Source organism: Gymnodraco acuticeps, unplaced genomic scaffold (assembly GCF_902827175.1).
Source record: "Gymnodraco acuticeps unplaced genomic scaffold, fGymAcu1.1, whole genome shotgun sequence".
NCBI lineage: Eukaryota > Metazoa > Chordata > Actinopteri > Perciformes > Bathydraconidae > Gymnodraco > Gymnodraco acuticeps.
Genome location: NW_022990042.1, coordinates 3,061,903 through 3,084,653, shown reverse-complemented (window position 1 = coordinate 3,084,653; position 22,751 = coordinate 3,061,903). Strand labels below are relative to the sequence as shown.

The 22,751-nt window shown below is 39.6% G+C and overlaps 2 protein-coding genes across 3 annotated transcripts; both read left to right on the top strand.

The window, feature by feature from the left end:
- LOC117545581 (deoxyribodipyrimidine photo-lyase-like) lies at window positions 1-10,018 on the top strand. Its single transcript, XM_034215418.1, has 10 exons — window positions 1-245; window positions 430-782; window positions 861-1,009; window positions 1,920-2,102; window positions 2,322-2,480; window positions 5,095-5,293; window positions 6,105-6,257; window positions 9,150-9,271; window positions 9,356-9,515; window positions 9,604-10,018. Exons 1-10 carry the CDS (start codon window positions 223-225, stop codon window positions 9,750-9,752), a joined length of 1,650 nt encoding a protein of 549 aa, XP_034071309.1. The 5' UTR covers window positions 1-222; the 3' UTR covers window positions 9,753-10,018.
- A 3,098-nt stretch (window positions 10,019-13,116) lies between these two features.
- Window positions 13,117-22,398, top strand: LOC117545582 (deoxyribodipyrimidine photo-lyase-like). 2 transcript variants are annotated; one of them, XM_034215420.1, is made up of 10 exons: window positions 13,117-13,422; window positions 13,636-13,961; window positions 14,053-14,201; window positions 14,877-15,059; window positions 15,302-15,460; window positions 17,627-17,825; window positions 18,798-18,950; window positions 21,555-21,676; window positions 21,762-21,921; window positions 22,006-22,398. In XM_034215420.1, exons 1-10 carry the CDS (start codon window positions 13,400-13,402, stop codon window positions 22,152-22,154), a joined length of 1,623 nt encoding a protein of 540 aa, XP_034071311.1. In that variant the 5' UTR covers window positions 13,117-13,399; the 3' UTR covers window positions 22,155-22,398. The 2 variants fall into 2 exon arrangements, with proteins under 2 accessions (XP_034071311.1, XP_034071310.1); XM_034215419.1 differs by having other exon boundaries at window positions 13,621-13,961.
- The last annotated feature ends 353 nt before the right edge of the window (window positions 22,399-22,751 follow it).

The following is a 22,751-nucleotide window of genomic DNA, read 5'->3' as shown; positions in this document are numbered from 1 at the left end:
TCAAGACATTAAATCACGTTGCATTGTTGGAAATGTAGTTAAATCCAATCAAAACAGTGTGTTACAAAACCGTAACATTGAATTGCTCACGTAACTAGTTGTATAAAGGAAATGCAACGCCCGCTAACGCGTTTTTCATTGTTCGACTGTTAAAAGGACGTTTCTGTCGTGTATTTATTTTTTAGCCGGCTTTAAATTAGCTCCGACATTACTATTAATTGTATGCTGCACAGCATTTGCAGGAGGTAAGTTACATGTTCCACGCGCGGGTAGTTTGAATAACAAGTTAACTTCGTCGTGTTGATGGCATTGTTTCTATAATAGGCTCATAGGCTTGTGTTCGTACTTCTGTTATGTTTTTCTTATGTTTGGCTAACGTTCACGTGGTATCTTTAGTATTTGACTATGTTCAATGTGGTTTATCTGCAGCTCATCTTTCTTGAGGCAATACTTGAAAGTTGTCGCCCAAAGTGATCAGGGACCCACTTCATTATTCTCAACAAAGGCCAAGGCATTCACCTGTCAAGCCATCATGTCTGGGAAAAAACGAAAGTCTACATCTGCTGCTGCTGCTGCTGTTAAAGAGCCCGGTGCTAAGCAGCAGAAGCTGGATCCCACGAAGGAGAAGGGCTGGCTGCAGGACAGTCTGAAGCAGCAGAGGACAAAGAACAAGCAGATGAAATTCAACAGAAAACGCCTCCGCTACATATCCAACACTGAGAGGATAAAGCAGGGCTCAGAGGGTGTCCTGTACTGGATGTCACGAGACCACAGAGTACAAGGTAAACACTAACACAGCAACAAGGGCATTTTTATTGACTTGTGTCCTCTCAGTGGTCAACATGTTTTGTTTGTTTCAGATAATTGGGCTCTGATCCATGCCCAGCAGCTTGCTCTGAAGGAGAAGCTTCCTCTGCACGTCTGTTTCTGCCTGTTTGTCCCAAAATCATTGCTGTCCACTCTGAGACATTACAGCTTCATGCTGAAAGGTCTGAAAGAAGTCGAAAAGGTATTCATGTCATGACTTTTAAATGCACGAGTACTGTACATTCAGTAGACACATACAAGGCCTTTGGTTTAGGGTATTTATGTACACGATAAAAAATAAAAAAGATGTGCTGCAAAACCAAGAATATAAATATAAAAAATACAATCAATCAAATCAAAATGCATGATTTAGTTTGTCTATTTTTCGGTTGGCACATCAACCAGTTCAAGCAATAACACCAAATATTTGCAGTCCCAAATAATGCATCGCTTTCTGTTTAATATAATACTATTGTATAATGAAAACTTAAAGCTAGCTTGACTATATTTTTATTGGATGTATGCCTAAAACAATTATTTGGATAGGCAGAGAATAAATCAATTACAATGGTGATTAAAACATGCAGACCTTCTCTTAATGATGCTTCTTGATTGCAGGGATTTGTTGTTATAGGGCTGTCCTTTACGAAAGAAACAATGTTGTCGACTGATTGATTTGTTTATTTAATTAACAGATCTGTAAAACGGAGTTCCTCCGAAAAGATTTTCTAAAGAACCATCTTACAAGAGTTTTGCTTGGAAGATTCTCAAAGTATGGAACAATTATGTATTGACTAAAGAAATCTTAGATTGGTTTAGACCAATTATAACCAACTAGTCAATTAATTGAAGGGGCATTTTTTTGTGCTGTTTTACATTAGATTATATCAACCTGAAACAAGCAGATTAGAGACATACGCCTTAGGGATCTGATGCAGGTATTGTGGATTATTCACAGGTGTCCCACAAGGATCAATTATTGGGCCTCTGTTATTCATTTAAAGCGTGCTGTGAGTTACATAAAGACAATACAAATACATTTTACACATGACATTCAATTTCTTTGCACCTTTACTCATATTCATTGTTGTTGTTTTGCCCTCACTAAACAGGAGTGCAAAGCCTTAGACATCCAGTTCCACCTGCTCCGTGGTTCAGCTGGAGACGTTCTCCCCGGCTTTGTGTCTGATCGAGAACTGGGCGCAGTGGTAACAGACTTCTCTCCCCTCAGAGAGCCACTGCAGTGGTTGGAGGACGTTAAAAAGACTCTTCCAAAAGATATTCCCCTCATACAGGTAGACACTTTCACTCAGAGAGGAAGTTAGCATTGATGCGTTTCCCCCCGTCTTTCACTGATATCTTGTCCTCATCATGTTTGTTAAAAATAAAATGGCTTTGAGAAACACTGTAATAGCACTCTCATTGTACATGTATTTCCCTTTTTGTATTTGCAAATGTGTGCTGTCAGTATTCCTTTATTATCTGTTATAAATACCTATATTTCTCTTTTATAGGTTGATGCCCACAATGTTGTTCCCTGCTGGGTAGCCTCACCTAAACTTGAGTACGCAGCCAGAACAATCCGTGGAAAAATCACAAAGCTTCTTCCAGATTTCCTCACAGACCTTCCTCTTGTAGAGAAACACCCCTACACAGCTGCAAGAACCGCCAAAGTAAGTGCTGCAGTAACCACGAGAGTACCTTTGAACAGTGATTAACCAGCACAGTCAGAGAGTTGTGAATAAAAGTGAATTCAATATTATAAAGAGAATAACAGAAGTATGGCATTTGTAGGACTTTTTGATTGGTTTAGACCAGGGGTTCTCAAACTTTTTGTTTATGCGGACCACTATTTATTATCAAGGATTTTCGCGGACCACCTCATATGCAAACCGTAAAAATAAGTACATATATAAACGTAGTGTTAAAACGCCGATATATTTTTATAGTTAATTATAGACAATCAAAAGTAAATTGAAGCCTATCTGATACTTTTGTCGCATGTGTGACCGGTGTCTGTCTGCATTGTGTATGTTTCTCAAAGAGGACGGCGGACACTATTTTAACTAGGTCATCCCAAACAATGCCACAAGTGCTCACGCACGCAGTGAACTCACAAAACGGGCAGAAACAAAAACTACCGCTATGCTTAGTCCTACTTTAGTTACTGTACTGCAAAAAGCAGACGGCGCTGCGCTCAACACACACAGACTCAAACCCATGGACACAACGGCACATAAGTAACATAAACAATGTATAGGCCTAAGTTGCATAAATGGTTGAGCTACAGTATTGCAACTAAGCAGACAGTGCTGCTTCTCTCTCTCTCTCTCTCTCTCTCTCTCTCTCTCTCTCTCTCTCTCTCTCTCTCTCTCTCTCTCTCTCTCTCTCTCTCTCTCTCTATCTCCACTTTCAAAATCTATTTAAATCTCATAACAAACAAAATTCCCAAAGTTGTCCTGAAATTAACTTATTAAATAAACAAAACGAAAAATATAACCTACTCTGGGGCGGATCTAGAAACATATTCATGTGGTGGCAAGAGGGTGGCAGGAGATTTTGAGGGGTGGCATCCCCTGGCAGAAGTATATGCTGATTTAATCGCAGTCATATCAATCAATGTTAACTTGGAAAGCCACACTATTGATATTTTAACTCAATAACATTAGGTGATATTATTGTGGCACATCAGTAAAGCCTTAAATATAAATATAGCCTATAAGATGGCAGACATAATTGAATGAATTTTAACTGAACAATAACTGAATGAGTTGGTTTCACTCTTAAAACAGGGGTACCAAATGTATGCAGTCTGCTGCGATAAGTACATTAATTAACTGTCTCATCGATGTTTGTCTGAATTAATATGATCATATTAACAATCATATTATTCCTATCAGCTGTCAATCACTGTCACGGCCCGTCCACACAGCAGCGTTAAAAAAATCTTCCAACGCTTCTGCCCATTGACTTTGAATGGGGTGACGTCACTTTGCCTCGCTTTTCGCCGACCTGCATTGTGGGGAAGCGAAGCGAAGATTTCCAGGATTTTCAGGATTCAAAAGTTGAGCAATGTTCAACTTTTGAAGCTGAGGTGGAAGCGTCAGCCAATCAAATCCTGTTTATGCAAATCTGACAGTACAAGCGCTAGCCAATCAAACCGCGTGCAAACTGGGAGAGCCAGACCGCAGTTCATTTTCTATATTCCTGAAAATGGAGGAGAAATGAGTTATTGCGGTAGCAAATCACCCGGTTCTTTATGACCAGTCGCTAATAACGTAACGGGATACAAACCGGAGGAACCAGGCATGGAGGGAGGTGGCAGAGACAGTGGGTGAAACTGGTAGGTTTTCGCCGGTTTGGGGATTTTATATCCAGTTTACTTCGTTTTAACATTGCTATTGCTTTGTATGTCGGGGGCGGGAGATTCATGTGATTGGTTGTTGGTCGCGTTGCTCGCAAAAAATCACCAAGCTTTCAGACACGCCCACCTCCAAGATTTTCAAGTTTTAGCGCTGCTGTGTGGACGGGCCGTTATGATGCGGCGATTACCATTTTGTTCAGCAAAACGCCTCACAAACCTATTAAGATCCAAAGCTTTAGTGCGTTTTGATTCAATGCTGAGTACAGCCAAACTTGACAGTCTCTTCTCTGTCATTGTAGACCGCAAATACCTCATTCCTTCCGTCTACTTGGGTCCGGTCCGGATGCTTCTCGTTTTGCACCGTTCCGTTCAAATGAAATCGCCGCCAATCATATTTCCACGCTCGCGCCAGGGCCGGGGGAGGGGTTACAAGGCTCAAGTCTTGTGCTGCATTCACATTAGAAATGTTCTCTCATAAATGTCCGATGAGCCCAACGACCACTACCCCACTGCCTGATATCATTAGAAAGCTAGGAATCTCCTCTTTCCAATAGTGTATACAACTCAAAATGTGTCTTCGGGTCAATGCGACTGATTTCGTTATAGCAAGTCACATATGAGGTGGTCCCCGAAAATCCTTGACGAAAAAAAGTGGATTTTATTTAGCTTTTGTTCACGGACCACCTGCAGTACCGATCCGTGGACCACAGTTTGAGAACCGCTGGTTTAGACGGTCATAATTGAAAACCTAAAAACACAATATTCATTGCTTGGAAACTAGTTTGATCCTCCCGAATTATAAAAGAATAGTGAACTTCTTTCACTTTTGTAGTTGGTCATTACAAAACCATATTTAGATTTTTGGCTCTTCACTGTCAGTTATGACCTCTGCTGATTTTCTTCTTCTTTCCTTGACGTTGCAGAAGGTAGACTGGGAAAAAAACCTGGCCTCTCTGCAGGTAGACCGAACAATAGAGGAACCGGAGTGGGCTAAACCCGGCACCAAGGGAGGAGTCGCCATGTTGGAGTCCTTCATTGATGAACGCCTTAAACTATTTGCAACCCAACGCAACGACCCAAACGCTGCGGCCCTCAGCCAGCTGTCCCCCTGGATCCGCTTTGGTAGGTTGAACGATGATGCTCTTATTCATTCTTTTAATTGCCACATTTTCTTACAAGATTAAACAACCATTTGCTCATATGTAAGTAAAAGGACCCGAGCTAGCATACTATCACAGACTGCTGACCTGTATGATTGCGAGTGCTTCACAGAATGGTAAACGTTCATTATTTTAGCCGCTGTTACCTTTATGTGTTTGGTTATCTTCTTTTTTTTAAAATGTTGAGCCTGGCATTTCTTGTGAGTCTTGCATGTAGTGTCGTTTCAAATCATATTCACCTCCATGCCTGATTGAACTCTCTGGGAATCGCCCTCCACCGACCCAAAAGTAAATTTTGTTTCCAGACTTTGTAGGTTGATTGACATCTGACACAGCTAATGACAAAAGCCTTCTCTTGCTTTCTAAACAGCCATTGGATAAAAGCCAAGTTTTAGAAGGTGCAACTGTCAATCAAATGCAGAACATGTCTCAATTCATGGGACGCGGGACAAATTATGAAATTGCTGTGCAATCTAGCAAAAAGCAGGACACCTGGTCACCCTTTCAGATACAGTACAGCATTAACAATTTAGTAATTTAGTGAAATTGAAGATTGTCCTACATAACAGTAACACAACTCTCTCCAAAATGATATAGTCAAATAGGAATCTTATACCAGAACAGAGGTACTTCCTTGCTTCTCTTTCTTTGTTACCAAACATCTTTAGTTGAGTTAAACGTGAACGACCATGACAATAGATCAGAGAATGTTAACTCCAGAAGACTTCTGCTCTTTTCTTATCCTCCTCAACCATCATTTTTCCTCCCATCAGGCCAGCTGTCAGCCCAGCGTGTGGCGCTGCAGGTTCAGCAGTGTGGAAGCTCTGCAGGTCCAGCTGTTGCCTCCTTCATCGAGGAGCTGGTGGTGCGCAGGGAGCTGACGGACAACTTCTGTTTCTACAACGAAAAATACGACCGCGTTGAGGGTTAGTTTAGATCTCATTCAGTTGCATCCTGTTCAATCCGTTATGATTAATGCCCCATTATCGATGTCATTAACATCAAACGCTGGCTGAATTTACGAGATGGGTTGATTTATTTCTTGTCTGGGTTTTTTATTTCCTACTTCATCTATGTTGGTCTTTAAATGTGAAAAGCTGGACCTGCTTGACCTCCTTGATACCGTTGCTAAAGGTTGTGAGCCCCACACGTAGCGTTTCTTCATTATCCGGTAGCTTAATTTTCCCTTTTAGCTCTTCCTCATGGTCACTAGCTTTTGGAGATTTCTTCCATTTCAGGTTGTTCCTAAACTTTTGTCTTGCTTTTTGTTTTTCTTTCCGGCTATTTTGATGAATTCCCCCACTCTTATCTCAGCTTTTTTTGTCGACTGGTTGAATGTTGTGTGTTTATTTGAATCAACCTGAGAGAGTTTGTTAAGTTCCACCTACTCACTCCGCGGGGGGAGGTTGAATTTTTGTAATGTCTGTGTAGATGGCATTTAGAATGCTGCAGTTTGAAGAACCAGACAGGAGTTACCAAACAGATAAGAACTGTACAGTTGAAACATTTATCAATGTAGTCTAACGCCAAAGCCACCGGACTCCAAAGGAAAAACAAGTAGTGCATTAGGTTAGCATTTATTTTAGTTTGCTAAAATGTTTTCCTGCTGACCCTGTACACAGCAGTACATTGCTTTACTTTCGTGCAAGGTATAGTGTCTGCTTCTTCATCTGGGGGCGTAAGGTACTGTAGCTAACAAACTGTCTGGATAGGAACCTCGTACAACCCCAGTTCAAAACATCAAGATTACACTTTTAATGTGTCTATAGTGATAACTTGTATAGCATGTTTATAATGATTCAGCTCTTGAAGCAGTGGCGTAGCCAGGAATTATTGTGTGGGTGGGCCTGGAGAAATGTAGGTGGGCCAGGGGGAGACATATTAAGCGTGGGGTCTGAGCTGAAACTTCATTAATGATTTTAATGATTTTTGAATGCACTAATGGAACATAAGCATAAATTAGCAGTGAAAACAAAAAACATAGGCACGGCGGCCTCATCGTGCTGACCAGCGGCATCTCCATCTGGTCGAGAGACTGCAACGCCAAAGACTGGAAGTCTCTGCAGAGAGTGGTTAGGACAGCAGAGAAGATAATCGGAGTTTCTCTCCCTCCCATCAGAGACACCGCTCAGAAACGCTCCCTGACAAAAGCCCAGAACATGTTGAAAGACCCCACTCATCCTCACCATGCTCTGTTCTCCCTGCTGCACTCCAGCAAGAGGTTCCGCAGCATTAAGAGCAGAACAGCCAGATTCTGCAATAGCTTTTTCCCCCATGCCATCAGACTGCTGAACAGCAAGTAGACCAGTAACATAAAGATTACATTACGCTGTGTAAAGAGCACATATTTGTTATATAGTATGTCTATTTTATTTATATGTATAGTAAATCTTTATATTTTAAACGCACGCTTTATCTTTAATTTTATCAGCACCACGTCACTATTATTTATGTACAATTTTAGCAAGTTTTTATATTGTCCTGTTCCTGTAAGCCAGTACAACGACATTTCGTTTTAATAGTACACTCTGTGTCTTGTTGAAATGACAAAGTATTTCTATGTCTATGTCTTATCGATCCGGTCCTTTAACATTACTTTTATCGGTTCTTTTGGAGAAAGAAATAAGGTAAACTAACTAAACAAATTGTGAACAAAACTAACATTGCTTTTTATTTCAATGAAATACATAATATTTCACATCAAAAGAAACAACAATGTTTTAACAAATCGTATTAAATCATCTGATGACAGAACTGTAAACAGAATAGCTGAAACTTTAACAAAATAAATAACTGTTACCTCTAATCATTAACCCATGTTTGTATCATGGAGTTAACTCTGTGTGTTGCTGCTAGCATACATAACACCTGACGTGGAAACGTTACTCGTGGATGGGGCTACAGAGCTACTAGAAACACAGTGGAACCCGGTGCATTCCTCCGTCTGAATGTGGAGCACTTTTGCTAAATGTTTAGACAAATTGCTCGTGTTACCGCCCTTACATGCTAAATCCTTATTGCACTTTTGGTAACGAGTATTGTCCACATCGACACGGCTATAGTTTAACCACACCTCGGAGCGCGTTCTCTCTGCCATCTCCTCCGTGTGTGTGTGTGTGTTGCTGCATGTAGCAGCTGCGCGTGTGTAAACTGCCCCGCCCCCTCGCACACAGACGGGGGAGAGAGATCTCTCGACTGGATTGGAAAGATCTAAAATACTAAAAATAATCAGACGCATTTTGCAGTCTTTTTGCGTATTAGAAACGGAGTTGGCGACACTTAAACTGCAATGTAATGTTTGTGTAGCAATAATACATACGACATATATCGGGGGCCACAGGTTGTTTATCCTTGACAGTCGCACGGTGGGCACACACTGAGTGTTTTCATATTCAGCAAATGTGTACACGCTAAACTGCAGACCTCAAGAAGAAATAATACTTTCATTCACTCACGGCAAAAGTTACTTTACTTACTATAAAAACTCACGGTAAAAAAATGCACTCCCTATTCCATTGTCATGAAGGTGGAATCTAACTATATCCAGAATAAGTTTTATTGGATCCAGGCTAGACACATGTTTATTTCTGCTGTAAAGTTGGGCATTTTAACATGGGGGTCTATGGGAATAGCTCATTTTTGCATCCATCCCCTGTCGGCCACTAGATGAACTGCAGTTTGTGGCACTTCCTTCTGGGCTTCCCGGCTCTGCGCTATGAAGCGCTGATTGGCTGTGGGTGGGCCAGACGTGCATGTGCACAGCTACGCCACTGTCTTGAAGTTGTCTTTGTTTTAAATGTTGTCTGTGTGTTCCTCAGGGGCGTATGAATGGGCTCAGAAGACTTTAAAGGATCATGCCGAAGACAAGAGGGAGTATCTCTACACACGGGAGCAGCTGGAGAAAGCAAAGACACATGACAAACTCTGGAATGCCTCTCAGGTACCTTCTCATTCCAGTTTTGATCACCAGTCTGTGTTAAGATATGTTTTCTTACTGCTGTGTATTTCAAATGATCTCCATTAGTACCAGATGATCACTGAGGGGAAGATGCATGGTTTCCTGAGGATGTACTGGGCCAAAAAGATTCTGGAGTGGACTTCTTCACCAGAGGAGGCGCTCTCCATAGCGCTCTACCTAAACGACCGCTACAGTCTGGATGGCCAGGACCCCAATGGCTTTGTCGGTGAGGACATGGATTACATTTTCAGTGTAACTGACTAACTCAATGAACTTTTCTCACATATTCATGCCCTTCTTTGTCCCTCCTGTAGGTTGTATGTGGTCTATCTGTGGCACCCATGACCAAGGCTGGAAAGAGAGAGAGGTTTTTGGAAAGATCCGCTACATGAACTACAAAGGCTGCCAGCGGAAGTTTGATGTAGCTAAGTTTGAGAGAAAGTACTGTTCCAAAAACCTCTAAAAGCATCAAAAGTATACAGTATACATCTCCTACACCTTAAGTTCCAGGGAGCGTCTGTATATCCTTTTTTTGACTCACTGCCTATTTTTGTCATGAACTTTAAATTGTGTATGACTTGGGCTGTTTCCTTTACTTAATATTCAGGAATGTGGTTTTTGCTTATCAAGCTGGTTTACTGTACAGTATGCAGCAAGCTACGCATACAGGGCTATCAACTTTGTTTTATGCTGCTTTTTTGTTTTTCATAAACATTATTTTACACTTAAGATGCCTTGTCCTTGATCCAAACTATTTTCTATTTACTTATCAGTTTTTTTGTTCATTTTCAGCTTTACACAGCTGTCATTTATCTGTAAGATCGGAAATACAGCATTTATAATTAAAATAATAATTAGTAAGACTTGTTTGATTATTGTTTACAAATATAGACACACCAACTCTCCATCACTTGAACTGATTTCATAAACATTATATACCAATGATATAGCCAGACTTAGAAGTGTAATCAAATCTGAACTTAGATGAACTGTCAACAAATGAATGTAAACATGGATGCATTCTGGAATCAATAATGGAAATGAAAAATATGAATATTGATTTACATCATGTTTGTACATTTGGTTTTGCCAAGTGCTGATAGCATAAGCATAAAAACAAAATCTCCCCTCTATTATGGGCCTTTTTTGTGTTCTTTTAAGGAAGTCTCCAATGGACAGAGTTAACCTGTTAAGCACTGAGCCTGTTTTTCAGGTTTCAGGCTCAAAAATGACATTTCCAGAACAAATGACCATACACTCTTAAAACTACTGGGTTAAAAAATAACCCAATCATAACCCAGCTGCTGAGTCACTATAGGACAGAACACACGCTGGGTTGTCTTAACCCATATGCTGGGCTGGATCATTTTAACCCATGTGCGGGGTTGTTTATTTGACCCAAGCTTGTGATTGAAATTAACTATATTGTTGGGCTAAATAGAATATAATAATAATGTATAATAGTGTAATGAATTATCTCCAAACACATATATATATATATAAAATGCATTTATTGATAATTTGAACAGCTTTGGCAAATCGCCAACATTCCATGTCCACTATAAAAGAACAATGCATTTTAGCACAATACAAATTCAATATATTTAACTCTTTTAAATAATACAAAAAACACCTTAAACAGTGCTAGGGCCTTGAGAAATATCTGTGTGTATAACCATCACTTATGAGTGAACACAATTTTCAGGAACAGTTCTGCGTTAACACAGACCATAAAGACCCAATACATATAAAAGTATAAAACAACATCTACGAACAGTCCTTCAACTTGAAGCAGTTAACACATCTGTCAATGAACACAACAGAACACAGATGTAAAGCAGCAGGATGTAAACAGAGGAGAACAGTGTGTGTGTGTGATTGTTAAAGTGCAACTTTGTTGGTAGGATTAAACTGCCAAAAGCTTTTTCAGGCTCAACACCCTGGGCTTCAAGTTCCCCTCATCCAGGACCATCAACACTTTCTGGGTGAAGTCGAAAGTGTAGCTCAGATGCAGGGCAAAGGTCAGTGCAAAAAGCAGGATGAATGCGTCAGCCAGTGTGGGTTTTTTGAATTGTGGGGAGTTGGATAACTCCGTTACCCTCAATGACAACAGCGATCCTCTCTGGGCAGAAGAGCGTGGCGTCTGTTGACCTGGCACTGATCATGAGAAGTCCGACCGCGATGCCCTCTGTGTCTGGATCATCAGAATGCTCCACCTGATGACAAGAACAGATAAACGTTATCCAAATTGCCTTGCCTCTCTCAGAAATGTGTTTTCTGAAGAATACATCAGTGACATATCACATCAAATAACCTTGTGTTTTGTGCATAATGTGGGTTTAAGGAAACGCCTATTAGCATTGCACAACATAATGTTACAGCACCAGAAACGTCAGCCTCCAAAATAACCAATCAGTTGACATAAATGCTTTCAACAAAAAAACATGTATAACCTTCATAAGGGTAGGATTTATTTTATCACTGTATTAGACTGTTACTATTAGCTAGTTGTACCTAATAAACTGGCAACTGAATATATATTTACAGTATAATCTCTCCCTACTACACATACAAAAAAATATGGGGAACACTAGAGATTATTTTGTATTGAACACTGATGCTGCAGGAAAGAAAGCCCTCTCTTGATTGTGTATTTTATTAAATCACGTGAGCCCATTTTTTACACTGAAACCTAAAGAGCTTAATTTCAAATAAATCCTAAAGTAGAAATCATATTCAACACCTCTGAAGTGTTGAAGTAAAGGGAGATTATGTTCAACATGTCCATTGTGTACCTTACAATAATTACAATTCTTATGTCAATATTCAAATCTTGGAACTGGAACCTGAATGGGATGTGAGCAACATAATGTTAAAGAGTAAGAATAATGTTTGATTAACAACACCTCAGTGACAGAATCAAGCTTTGATGACACCATGCAGGACAGTTCATACTTTTTCAAACTAAATCTATCATTTATTATAATTTTTTCACTATAAAAATTAAAATAATTGTCTACCTGTGATAGAGCTCCTGAAACAATGTAACAAGATAAACTATATTTTTTGATGATCTGTCACATACATTCAAAACAGTTTATGAAATCCTCAGACACTCGCCCCGCCCCCTTACTGTGCATCGCTCACTGATTGGACGATGCAGTGCTTGCACTGATATGATGCTTCTTGACATGAGAGCAGTTTCCCAGCGGAGTGAAGAAAACACATGAACCTCACGGGACTCACTCCTCAGTTTATACCGTGTTTTGTTTCAATTAATGTATAATTTAGTTACAAATATGTGATATATCTGAACAACAAAGTGGTCAAAAATCATTTTATTCATTTTTTGGAAACATTTTCATGATCGCTTTTTCCGTTAACTTACATTTTCATTTATTGTCATTTCCATTCAGTCAGTCATTAAGTGCTATTTAAAATGTTAATGTGCTACATATCCACACAAACAAACAAAGTGTGCAGTCCAATGAATGTTAATCTAACTGGGTTTTGATAGATAATATATCTCTTTTTCTTCTCAATTATTTTATTTCTATTGTGCACTCTAATCAATATTAATCCAACTAATGTTCGTTTATACATTTTAAGAATGGCGTTTATCTTTTTTGAGAATGAGTTCTTATTTAATTTTTATTTAATTGGGTCTACAACAGCTGATACAAATGTTTGTGTTTGTGCTATATATATCTATGATTGGGACGCTACTCAAGATGGCGCAGACAAATCAACTTCTGGTAAGACCGAGACCGAGGAGCGAGGAAATGAAAAATAAGAGAAGTGAGAAGGGCCCTAAGTCTCGATGATAGGAGTCGAGGAGGGGAAATGTAAGACTTGAGAAAGTCCTACGGTCCTCCTCCGAGCCTAAACGGCATGCCCTGTGGGAAATGTAGATGCATCCAAAAACAACTTTTTTTAGGAAACCTAAACATCATCGGCGTGTTCATGTTTGTGGTTGTTTAAAGGAAAGGCAATGACGGCTAAATAATTTCTTACAGTTTGACTGCTAAAATGACGTCGTCTGCCATTAGCTTCAGTAAGCTAGCTTAAAGTAGCATACCTCTATCAGATTCAGAACGTTTCTTTCATTGTATGCTGCACAGCATTTGCAGGAGGTACGTTCATTCCCAACGAGCCTGTGTTTTGATTGAGAAGCTTCTCTAATGGTGTCGTGCTTTGTTTTCTATCATTTAATATGTGGTTATTGTGTCTTAGTTCATGGCAAGAACTTGTTTTGGTTTGTTATGTTTTGCTAACGTTTACGTGGTATCTTCAGCTTTTCACCATTTTGACTCTGTTTTATCTGACTGCAGCTCATCTGTCTTTAGAGTTGTTACCCACAGTTATCTGGATACCACTTCAGTACTTTCTTCCAAGAACAAGGCATTCACCTGTCAAGCCATCATGTCTGAGAAAAAACGAAAGTCTACATCTGCTGCTGCTGCTGCTGTTAAAGAGCCCGGTGCTAAGCAGCAGAAGCTGGATCCCACGAAGGAGAAGGGCTGGCTGCAGGACAGTCTGAAGCAGCAGAGGACAAAGAACAAGCAGATGAAATTCAACAAAGAACGCCTCCGCTTCATATCCAACACTGAGAGGATAAAGCAGGGCTCAGAGGGTGTCCTGTACTGGATGACACGAGACCACAGAGTACAAGGTAAACGCTTAAAGCAACTATCAGTAAAGTAACAATATGTTTTGTATTGGTTTGTGTCCTCTCAGTGGTCAACATGTTTTGTTTGTTTCAGATAATTGGGCTCTGATCCATGCCCAGCAGCTTGCTCTGAAGGAGAAGCTTCCTCTGCACGTCTGTTTCTGCCTGTTTGTCCCAAAATCAGAGCTGTCCACTCTGAGACATTACAGCTTCATGCTGAAAGGTCTGAAAGAAGTCGAAAAGGTATTCACTACAAGAATCAGTTTATTGCAAAGTAGGTTTCACATACAAGGAGTAAGCAATAGAGTATTGGTGCATACCATTTAAATAAAAGCACGTTTTGCAAAATCTGAAAAACATGTACTTAATTCCATTAGTACATCAACCAGGTAAAGAACCACCAAGTTCTTTCTTTTTAAGTTATTTTAAAGTAAACCCTTTAAAGGCTCTAGCTTTTCGTTGAATGTTGTATAGCTGAAACAATTGGATGATTATTGGATTGACAGCAAATTAATCAATTACAATTCTGATTTATTCATTGTAAAGGTGGAAATTAAAGTAAAAATGTCAACATAAACAAGTAGATTACAGATATACGCTTCTGTATCTGATTATACAGGTATTTTTTGACAATTGCATGTGATTTTAATGACCAAAAGATAAAGTTAAGGAAAAAAAACTAAATTTGATATATAAAATAAAACACATTTCAAAATTAGAAACATCAATAATACAATTAATCATTATTAGCAGCCTTAGTGTGAGAATTAAAAATAATAACTCAAATAAGTATACCTCTAGTTAAATGTGTATTTTGTGATGATTGAGAGGCACTTAGAAGACTCATAGGTTACATTGATGCTATGACATTTGCACTTTTACCCTCAAATTAATCTTTATTCTGCTCCCACCAAACAGAAGTGCAGATCCTTAGACATCCAGTTCCACCTGCTCCATGGTTCAGCTGGAGATGTTCTCCCCGGCTTTGTCTCTGATCGAGAACTGGGCGCAGTGGTAACAGACTTCTCTCCCCTCAGAGAGCCACTGCAGTGGTTGGAGGATGTTAAAAAGACTCTTCCAAAAGATATTCCCCTCATACAGGTACACACACTCACTCAGTGTCGATAGGATGCTCTGAATTTTGGTTAATCGACTTCTCCCCACATTTTTTACTGATTATGTCCTTGCTTTATTTCTTGTACTCGTCACAAAGAAATAGATTTAAGACAGTGTAATCACACTGTCTTATTGTATGCGGATTGCTTTGATTTGTGTGTATGTGTACTGTCACTATTACTACTGTTCTTTATCTGTCACAAAATATATGATTTTAATTTCTGTAGGTAGATGCCCACAATATTGTCCCCTGCTGGGTAGCCTCACCTAAACTTGAGTACGCCGCCAGGACAATCAGAGGAAAACTCACAAAGCTTCTCCCGCAGTTCCTCACAGACTTTCCTCTGGTAGAAAAACACCCCTACACAACGGCAAGAACCGCCAAAGTAAGTGCTGCAGTAAGAGTGAAGGAATTTTTTTTGCTATTGAGTACAAAATAAGTCGTGTATTTATGTTTTTGTGTCACATTCAATGGCGTTTGAATTGGTTAGGATGACATGATCATCATTTATCTTATCAAAAGTGTTTTCAGATATCACTATAAGCAACAGTAAGATATTGAGTCTGCAATAAAAAACGTATGTACTCCCCGGAAGAGTTCCTCTCTGCACATTAATTATTGACGTATAGATATTAATAGTAATGTGCTGTCCAAAAGTTAAAATGTCCTTATAAGCAATATATGTTAATAGCAGAGATGTTCACAAGTCTTTTTTTGCAAGTCCAAGTCAAGTCTTTGGTCACGAGTCCAAGTCAAGTCTCAAGTCTTTGTGGGGTGAGACTTGATCAAGTCTCAAGTCTTTGGTCACGAGTCCAAGTCAAGTCTCAAGTCTCTAAAAAATAAAAGTCTCATGTCTCTTCTGGTTGTAATAAGCCTTCTATTGTCTGCTGCTATCCAGTCTGTTAAGAATACTGCACAGCTATATCTAAGAAATTCAAAGCATTTACTGTATCTGAAATATACTGAACTGGTGATATTAAAACATGACCTGTTCCAAAAGAGATATCTACCATTAACACCATTTACCAGCCAAATGCTGGTAAATCATGCAAGTGGCTGGTACTGTATGTTGCACGCACCAGCCAAAAATAACAACGGCAATCTATTGAGTGGCTGGTAACATTTCAACATTCACTAGGCTAGCCATTTGGCCAGTGGACACAAATGTTAAAATTTGACCTCTGCAACCGTATTGTTTAATTACACTGGGTCTCTAATGACATCTTTTAAGTCTACTATAAATAAACATATTCCTATATCCTCTCACTCAACCCCAGTGTAATGGTAACCTGATAAACCTGTAACATTAACGTTACGTGGTCAACAATAAACCTGTAACCTGCCTATAAACCGACAGATGTATTTATGTATGTAACTATGTATTTTTCTACGTTTAACGTTAGCCAGTAGATGGTGACAGCGGAACGTAATGATTAACGTTACCGACCTTTTTTATGTCATGTCAAGAGTTGGATGTCAACGCCACTCAACGCAAACAAGTGTGACAAGCAAACATTCACTCATCTTTTCAAATATTCAGTTACAAAGCTAGTAGCAAGCTAAGTTAACATTACATAGCTGATGCTGAGCTAAACATGTTTGCTAACCGTCCATATGCGTTAATGTGACTGACCTCTCCGGGTGAGTTTTCAAGTGCCTGATGACATTTGACGTTGTTGCACAAGCATCCTTGATTTTAATATTGCAGACTTTGCAGTGTGCGCTCCTTTTGTTGGTGCCGCCGGGGGTTTTGTTCGAAGTTTTTATAGTTGAACCTAATTACAAGCGGTACAGCTGCAGGTGTGCGGCCTGTCGCCATAGTGTTACCATGATGTTAATGTTAATGTTAAAGGTGGGGTAGGTACGTTTGAGAAACCGGCTCGAGATACACTTTTTGTTATATTCCATGGAATGCTCTTAACATCCCGATAGCCGGCCCGGCTAAAATAACTGGATGGCCTACCTGCCTGTCAGCCTCCCATCGGGGCACAAACTTATCTCGTGCCCTCATTGGTCATGTGCGCGTTCGTGTGTGTTGGAGGAGGGGCTCTGTGAGGAAGTGGCAGATTTTCTCCGGTTGTGTATTTTCAAATTCTAGCGATCTCGAGCCGGTTTCTCAAACTTACCTACCCCACCTTTAATACGCCAAAAATAGAAAACACAATGATTGTTCACGAGTCCCAAAACACGAGTCCAAGTCGAGTCCGAAGTCTTTTGAGCAAGAGTCCAAGTCAAGTCTGAAGTGTCTGTGTGTGCGTCTCGAGTCCGAGTCACAAACTCGAGTCCCCATCTCTGGTTAATAGGGCCCAATTCTGCTAATTTTCAGGTTCATATTTGTATTTTGTACCCCCACTGTTACATGTGAACATGCTTTAATGTTCAAAAAGTTCTCATGCTGCCTATGCTGCAGCACCTCTTTTCACTCTGTCTGAAAACCAGAGCCAGGTCTGCTCTGATTGGTTACTTTGCCGGCTCTGTTATGAATGTTCGACAGCTTAGAGATAACCCACCCAATGGGGTCAATTGTTTAAAATGTTGTTTTATCTTACAGCTCATAGACTGGGAAAAAACCCTAGCCTCCCTGCAGCTGGACCGAGATGTAGGAGAGCCGGAGTGGGCTATGCCGGGCACCAAGGGAGGAGTGGCCATGTTGGAGTCCTTCATTGATGAACGCCTCAAACTATTCGCTACTCAACGCAACGACCCAAACATTGCAGGCCTTAGCCAGCTGTCCCCCTGGATCCGCTTTGGTAAGTAGCATGAAATAAATTGTATATGGGTACATGTATGGAACATCTGTATCAACTATAGCTCTAATTAAACATTTTATAAACCCTTTCTCATCCATCTAAGCTTCACTGCCTTTCTAAATATCTAGAATAATTGGTTAGCAGGTCTTTGGTATTTTTTTAACCTGCAACTTATATCCCCACGTTTTTGTTTCTGTGACTAATGGGACAGCACATTTTAATTAGTTCAATATTGACTATTAAGCCAAAACGCTGCACCTGGCTGACAGGCTTGAATTAATAATATAAGTGTTTTGACCATTGTATGTAACCCTACAGAGAAATTAAACATTTTGCTTGATTGTTTTATTTTTGGGTCATGTTACTTGTTTTGCGAGAGGACAACATTGCGAACATGAGTGAGAGTTTGAGTAGTGGTGTCATAGTTCGATGTGTACAGTAAGTCCAACTTATTGTTGTTGAAAAGAAGAACCCAGAAAATCCCCAACAAATCCTATGTAGGCTCCCTCCCATCATGTGGGTTAGACACTTTGAATAACAATCTGAGACTGTCGGTGGCAAAAAACAAGCACTTTAGTAGATGTACATTGAAAGTGCAGAATTTTCTTTCTGGGAGAAAATATAGTCCTTCCAAAATAGTGACAGGAGTCCCACAAGGCTCAATACTCGGACATCTGTTATTCAATTTAGAACGCTCTCTAATGTGTACTTAGATTGCAGATTGTCTTACAAAACACCTTGCTCAAAAAACAGAATATTCTAATTGATTTAATGTAAACCGAGATTGTTCCCACTTTTGCAGAGATCATTAACAACATATATTGAGCTCAAAGTGAAAAACCATAACACATAACAAAGTAGGTTAGCTTTAAATGTCACTCATACCAATTTAGACCCTTTTTAACGTTGCCTCCTCATTCTGTCCATTACTCTTTCTTATCTTCGTCCATCATCTTTTTTCCCGACCATCAGGTCACCTTTCAGCCCAGCGTGTGGCGCTGCAGGTTCAGAGCAGTGGGAAATGTGCAGGTCCATCTGTCGCTACCTTCATCGAGGAGTTGGTTGTGCGCAGGGAGCTGACGGACAACTTCTGCTTCTACAACGAGAAATACGACAGCGTAGAGGGTTAGTTTAGATCTCATTAAGTTTCATCCTGTTCGTCCTATTGCTGACATCATTCAGTTTCAGATGATTTGAAGTCTAGTTGTGTGAGGTTCTAACCCTTAGTCAGTGTGTCAGTAAATGTTTGTTTGCACAACTCTAATTTAGGAAATCAAACCAGGAGTTACCCAATGGGAGTCAAGTAATTGATTGCTGCAGACGGGGGCAACATATATTTTAGCCACCTAATAACTGTTTGCTTCTGCTATATTTAGAGTATTTTCACATATTTACATTGAGAGACACCTATGCAGTCTGTTTCTGATGCGAAACTGAAGCCGTTATATCTATCCATGCTCTTGTCAAAGCCTCCAGGCTCTACTCAGAATTATTTTTATTTTAACTGGCAGAACACCAGGGTTGCAGGTCTAATGCTGACCTGTTTGTTTCTGTTATTGTGTGACTTTATGAATCCGAACTTTGCATAGGCACACAATAATACATTCAAAATAAACAATATAGATATAGTTAGTCCACCAACCTTTGTTTTTGGGTAGGCTTCTTTTACATGTCTAAAATGCTTTTTGCTGCTCCCCCTGTCGACAGAAGTATATTGCTCTGCTTTATTCTGGCACTCCTGTCTGCTTGTCCGAACTGGGAGCCCACCGCAATTTAATTGGCAATATGGAAAGCTTGTAAAGGAATGATTCAAACCATGTTTATGTTTGATGTTTTATGTCTGGTCCTTATATGTTTCTTTGTAAAGCGACCTTGAGGTTAGGGCTGGGCGATTTTTTCGGTTTTCACGATTAATCGCATTTTTACTTTCCTACGGTTTGTGAAATGGCTAAACCGAAAAACCGCGATTTTTTTTTTTGGATCTGTAATCAAAAAGCTCCTCAAAAACACTATCGAAGCAGTTCCTGCCGTTGCTACGTTAGTTCAAACAGTAACAACGCACTATTTTTCTTAGCGGATGCATGTCAATTTAAATCAATACAAAACTATTTTTTAAATCAATAAAATCATTTTCTAAATCCATAAAAGCATTTCAATTAATATTGGGAGTCATGTCGTTACTTTGCTGAGAATTTGGCCATGTAATAAGCGGGATAATGTGCACATTGCACATTGCATAATGTGCCTTCATGCCGATCCCTCCGCAAAAAAACGGCTCGTTCGCGGGCGAGAGCCGGCTCCCGTCGTTCACTTAAATAGTTCGCGACCGACACATCACTATGACAGACGTAGCATAAAAATGTCCACGAACACAGATGAAGAAGAACTCATTCCTAAAAAAGGTACCACTTCAGTAAGTTCAGTTGTATGGAAGTGGTTCGGGTACAAGCAGTCAGACATAGAACAAACAACTGTTCTGTGTAAGGTCTGTAGAAAGACGATCGCTGCAAAACATGGGAACTCAACCAACTTATTCCAGCACCTGCGACAGAGACATGCAGTGGTGGAAGCTACATGAAGCTAACTTCCCAAGACTGAGTTATCTGGCCAAGAAATATCTCTCCATTCCTGCCACAAGTGCCCCTTCGGAGAGGGTTTTCAGTACGGGGGGTAATATTGTAACATGCCAAAGAGCATGCCTCAAGCCAGAGGCAGTAGACAGGCTTGTCTTCCTCGCGAAAAACCTGTAGAAAACTTCCTAGAAAGTTAAAGGGATGTTATTTTGTTTGAGGGTATTTTTTTATTATCATTATTTGTTGTATTTGTATCATTCAACATGATGATATTTTTAAATGATGAAACCAGTCTGAAGTGATTTTTTTGTTTGATGCCAACAGCAAGACTAACCTGGAATTCATGCGTTGCAATTATTCTAATGGTTAACTTCCTGCAAGCTATAACAAACCCCAATATTACCTTTCCTGAAATCAACATCCTGTAACCTGATTTATTTTGGACATGTTTTTCTATTTCACTATTATATTAAAAACATATAACAATATATATTTTATTTTTTTAAATGTTTAACTGATGACCTATAGCCTTTATATTTTGTATTGGAACATAACAAAAACATATTTCATAAAACAGTTTTACATTTTCAAAGATATATGAGGCTTTATACTTTCTTTTAATTTTCTTTGAGATATGATTTGTTGAAATGATTGACAAAAGTGTATAATGTATATTTTTCTCACATAACTAAATATGCAACCCAAATTATTCTGGACAGTGATATTTAATAGGTTTTCTTTCCATGCAGGTGCATTTGGAAATAATAGAAATGTTGAAATTGAAATGAAACCAGATGCAGTCAACATTTCTAACATCAGATTCAGTATTGGCATTTTTTTCATCCATGAACCTTTGTTGGAAATGTGGATGATCCCAAAATAAAATGTCAAGTCCTCGCATCTTTACTCCAACCATCTGTTTTATTCTTCTTTTTACTCGCCATACTTAACTCACCACATCCAGGAGGATCCATATCATTTCAGAAAAAAATCGAGGTTTAAATCGAAAATCGTCCATTAGTTAGAAAAAATCGAGGTTTTATTTTTAGGCCAAATCGCCCAGCCCTACTTGAGGTTATGAAAGGCGCTATATAAAATCAAGTTATTATCATTATGATGCTCGTTCTCTTTACATTTTATAAATGGTGTTCCTCAGGTACGCATGACTGGGCTCAGAAGAGTTTAAAGGCTCATGCCAAAGACAAGAGGGAGTATCTCTACACACGGGAGCAGCTGGAGAAAGCAAAGACACATGACAAACTCTGGAATGCCTCTCAGGTACCTTCTTATTCCAGTGTTTGATCACCAGTCTGTGTTAAGATATGTTTTCTTACTGCTGTTTATTTCAAATGATCTCCATTAGTACCAGATGATCACTGAGGGGAAGATGCATGGTTTCCTGAGGATGTACTGGGCCAAAAAGATTCTGGAGTGGACTTCTTCACCAGAGGAGGCGCTCTCCATCGCGCTCTACCTAAACGACCGCTACAGTCTGGATGGCCAGGACCCCAATGGCTTTGTCGGTGAGGACATGGATTAAAGTGTTAATGTTACAGATTTAGAAAATCTCACATTTATTCACTCTGCCCCTCGTGTCCCTCCTGTAGGTTGTATGTGGTCTATTGGTGGCATCCACGACCGAGCCTGGGGAGAGAGAAAGGTTTTCGGAAAGGTCCGCTACATGAACTACAAAGGCTGCCAGCGGAAGTTTGACGTTGCTCGGTTTGAGAAAAAGTACTGTCCCAAAAACCTTTGAAGCCTAACTCTTTTTTGAGGATATGGATAAAATGCCTGACATACATCTCCTGCACCATTAGCCTCAGGGAATGTCCGTACAGCATTTCTTATAGAATATATTTTGTCTATTGTCAAACTGTTTATCCTTTTAAATTCTGATCTGATCTTCCTACCTGGCTAGTGTTATATGCCATTACATTTTATGTATGCTACTTTTATTTTTGTCTGTATGTTTTAATAAAAATATTATTTCATTGGAAAGGCATTTTCGCTTGAATATTTTTCTTTATATATATATACACTGAACAAAAATATAAACGCAACACTTTTGTTTTTGCTCGCATTTTTCATGAGATGAACTCAAAGATCTAAAACATTTTCTATATACACAAAATAACCATTTCTCTCAAATATTGTTCACAAATCTAAAAAAATCTGTGATAGTGAGCACTTCTCCTTTGCCGAGATAATCCATCCCACCTCACAGGTGTGGCATATCAAGATGCTGATTAGACAGCATGATTATTGCACCGGTGTGCCTTAGGCTGGCCACAATAATGAAACGTGCAGTTTTGCTTTATTGGGGGGGTCTGGGGGGGTCCGAAAACCAGTCAGT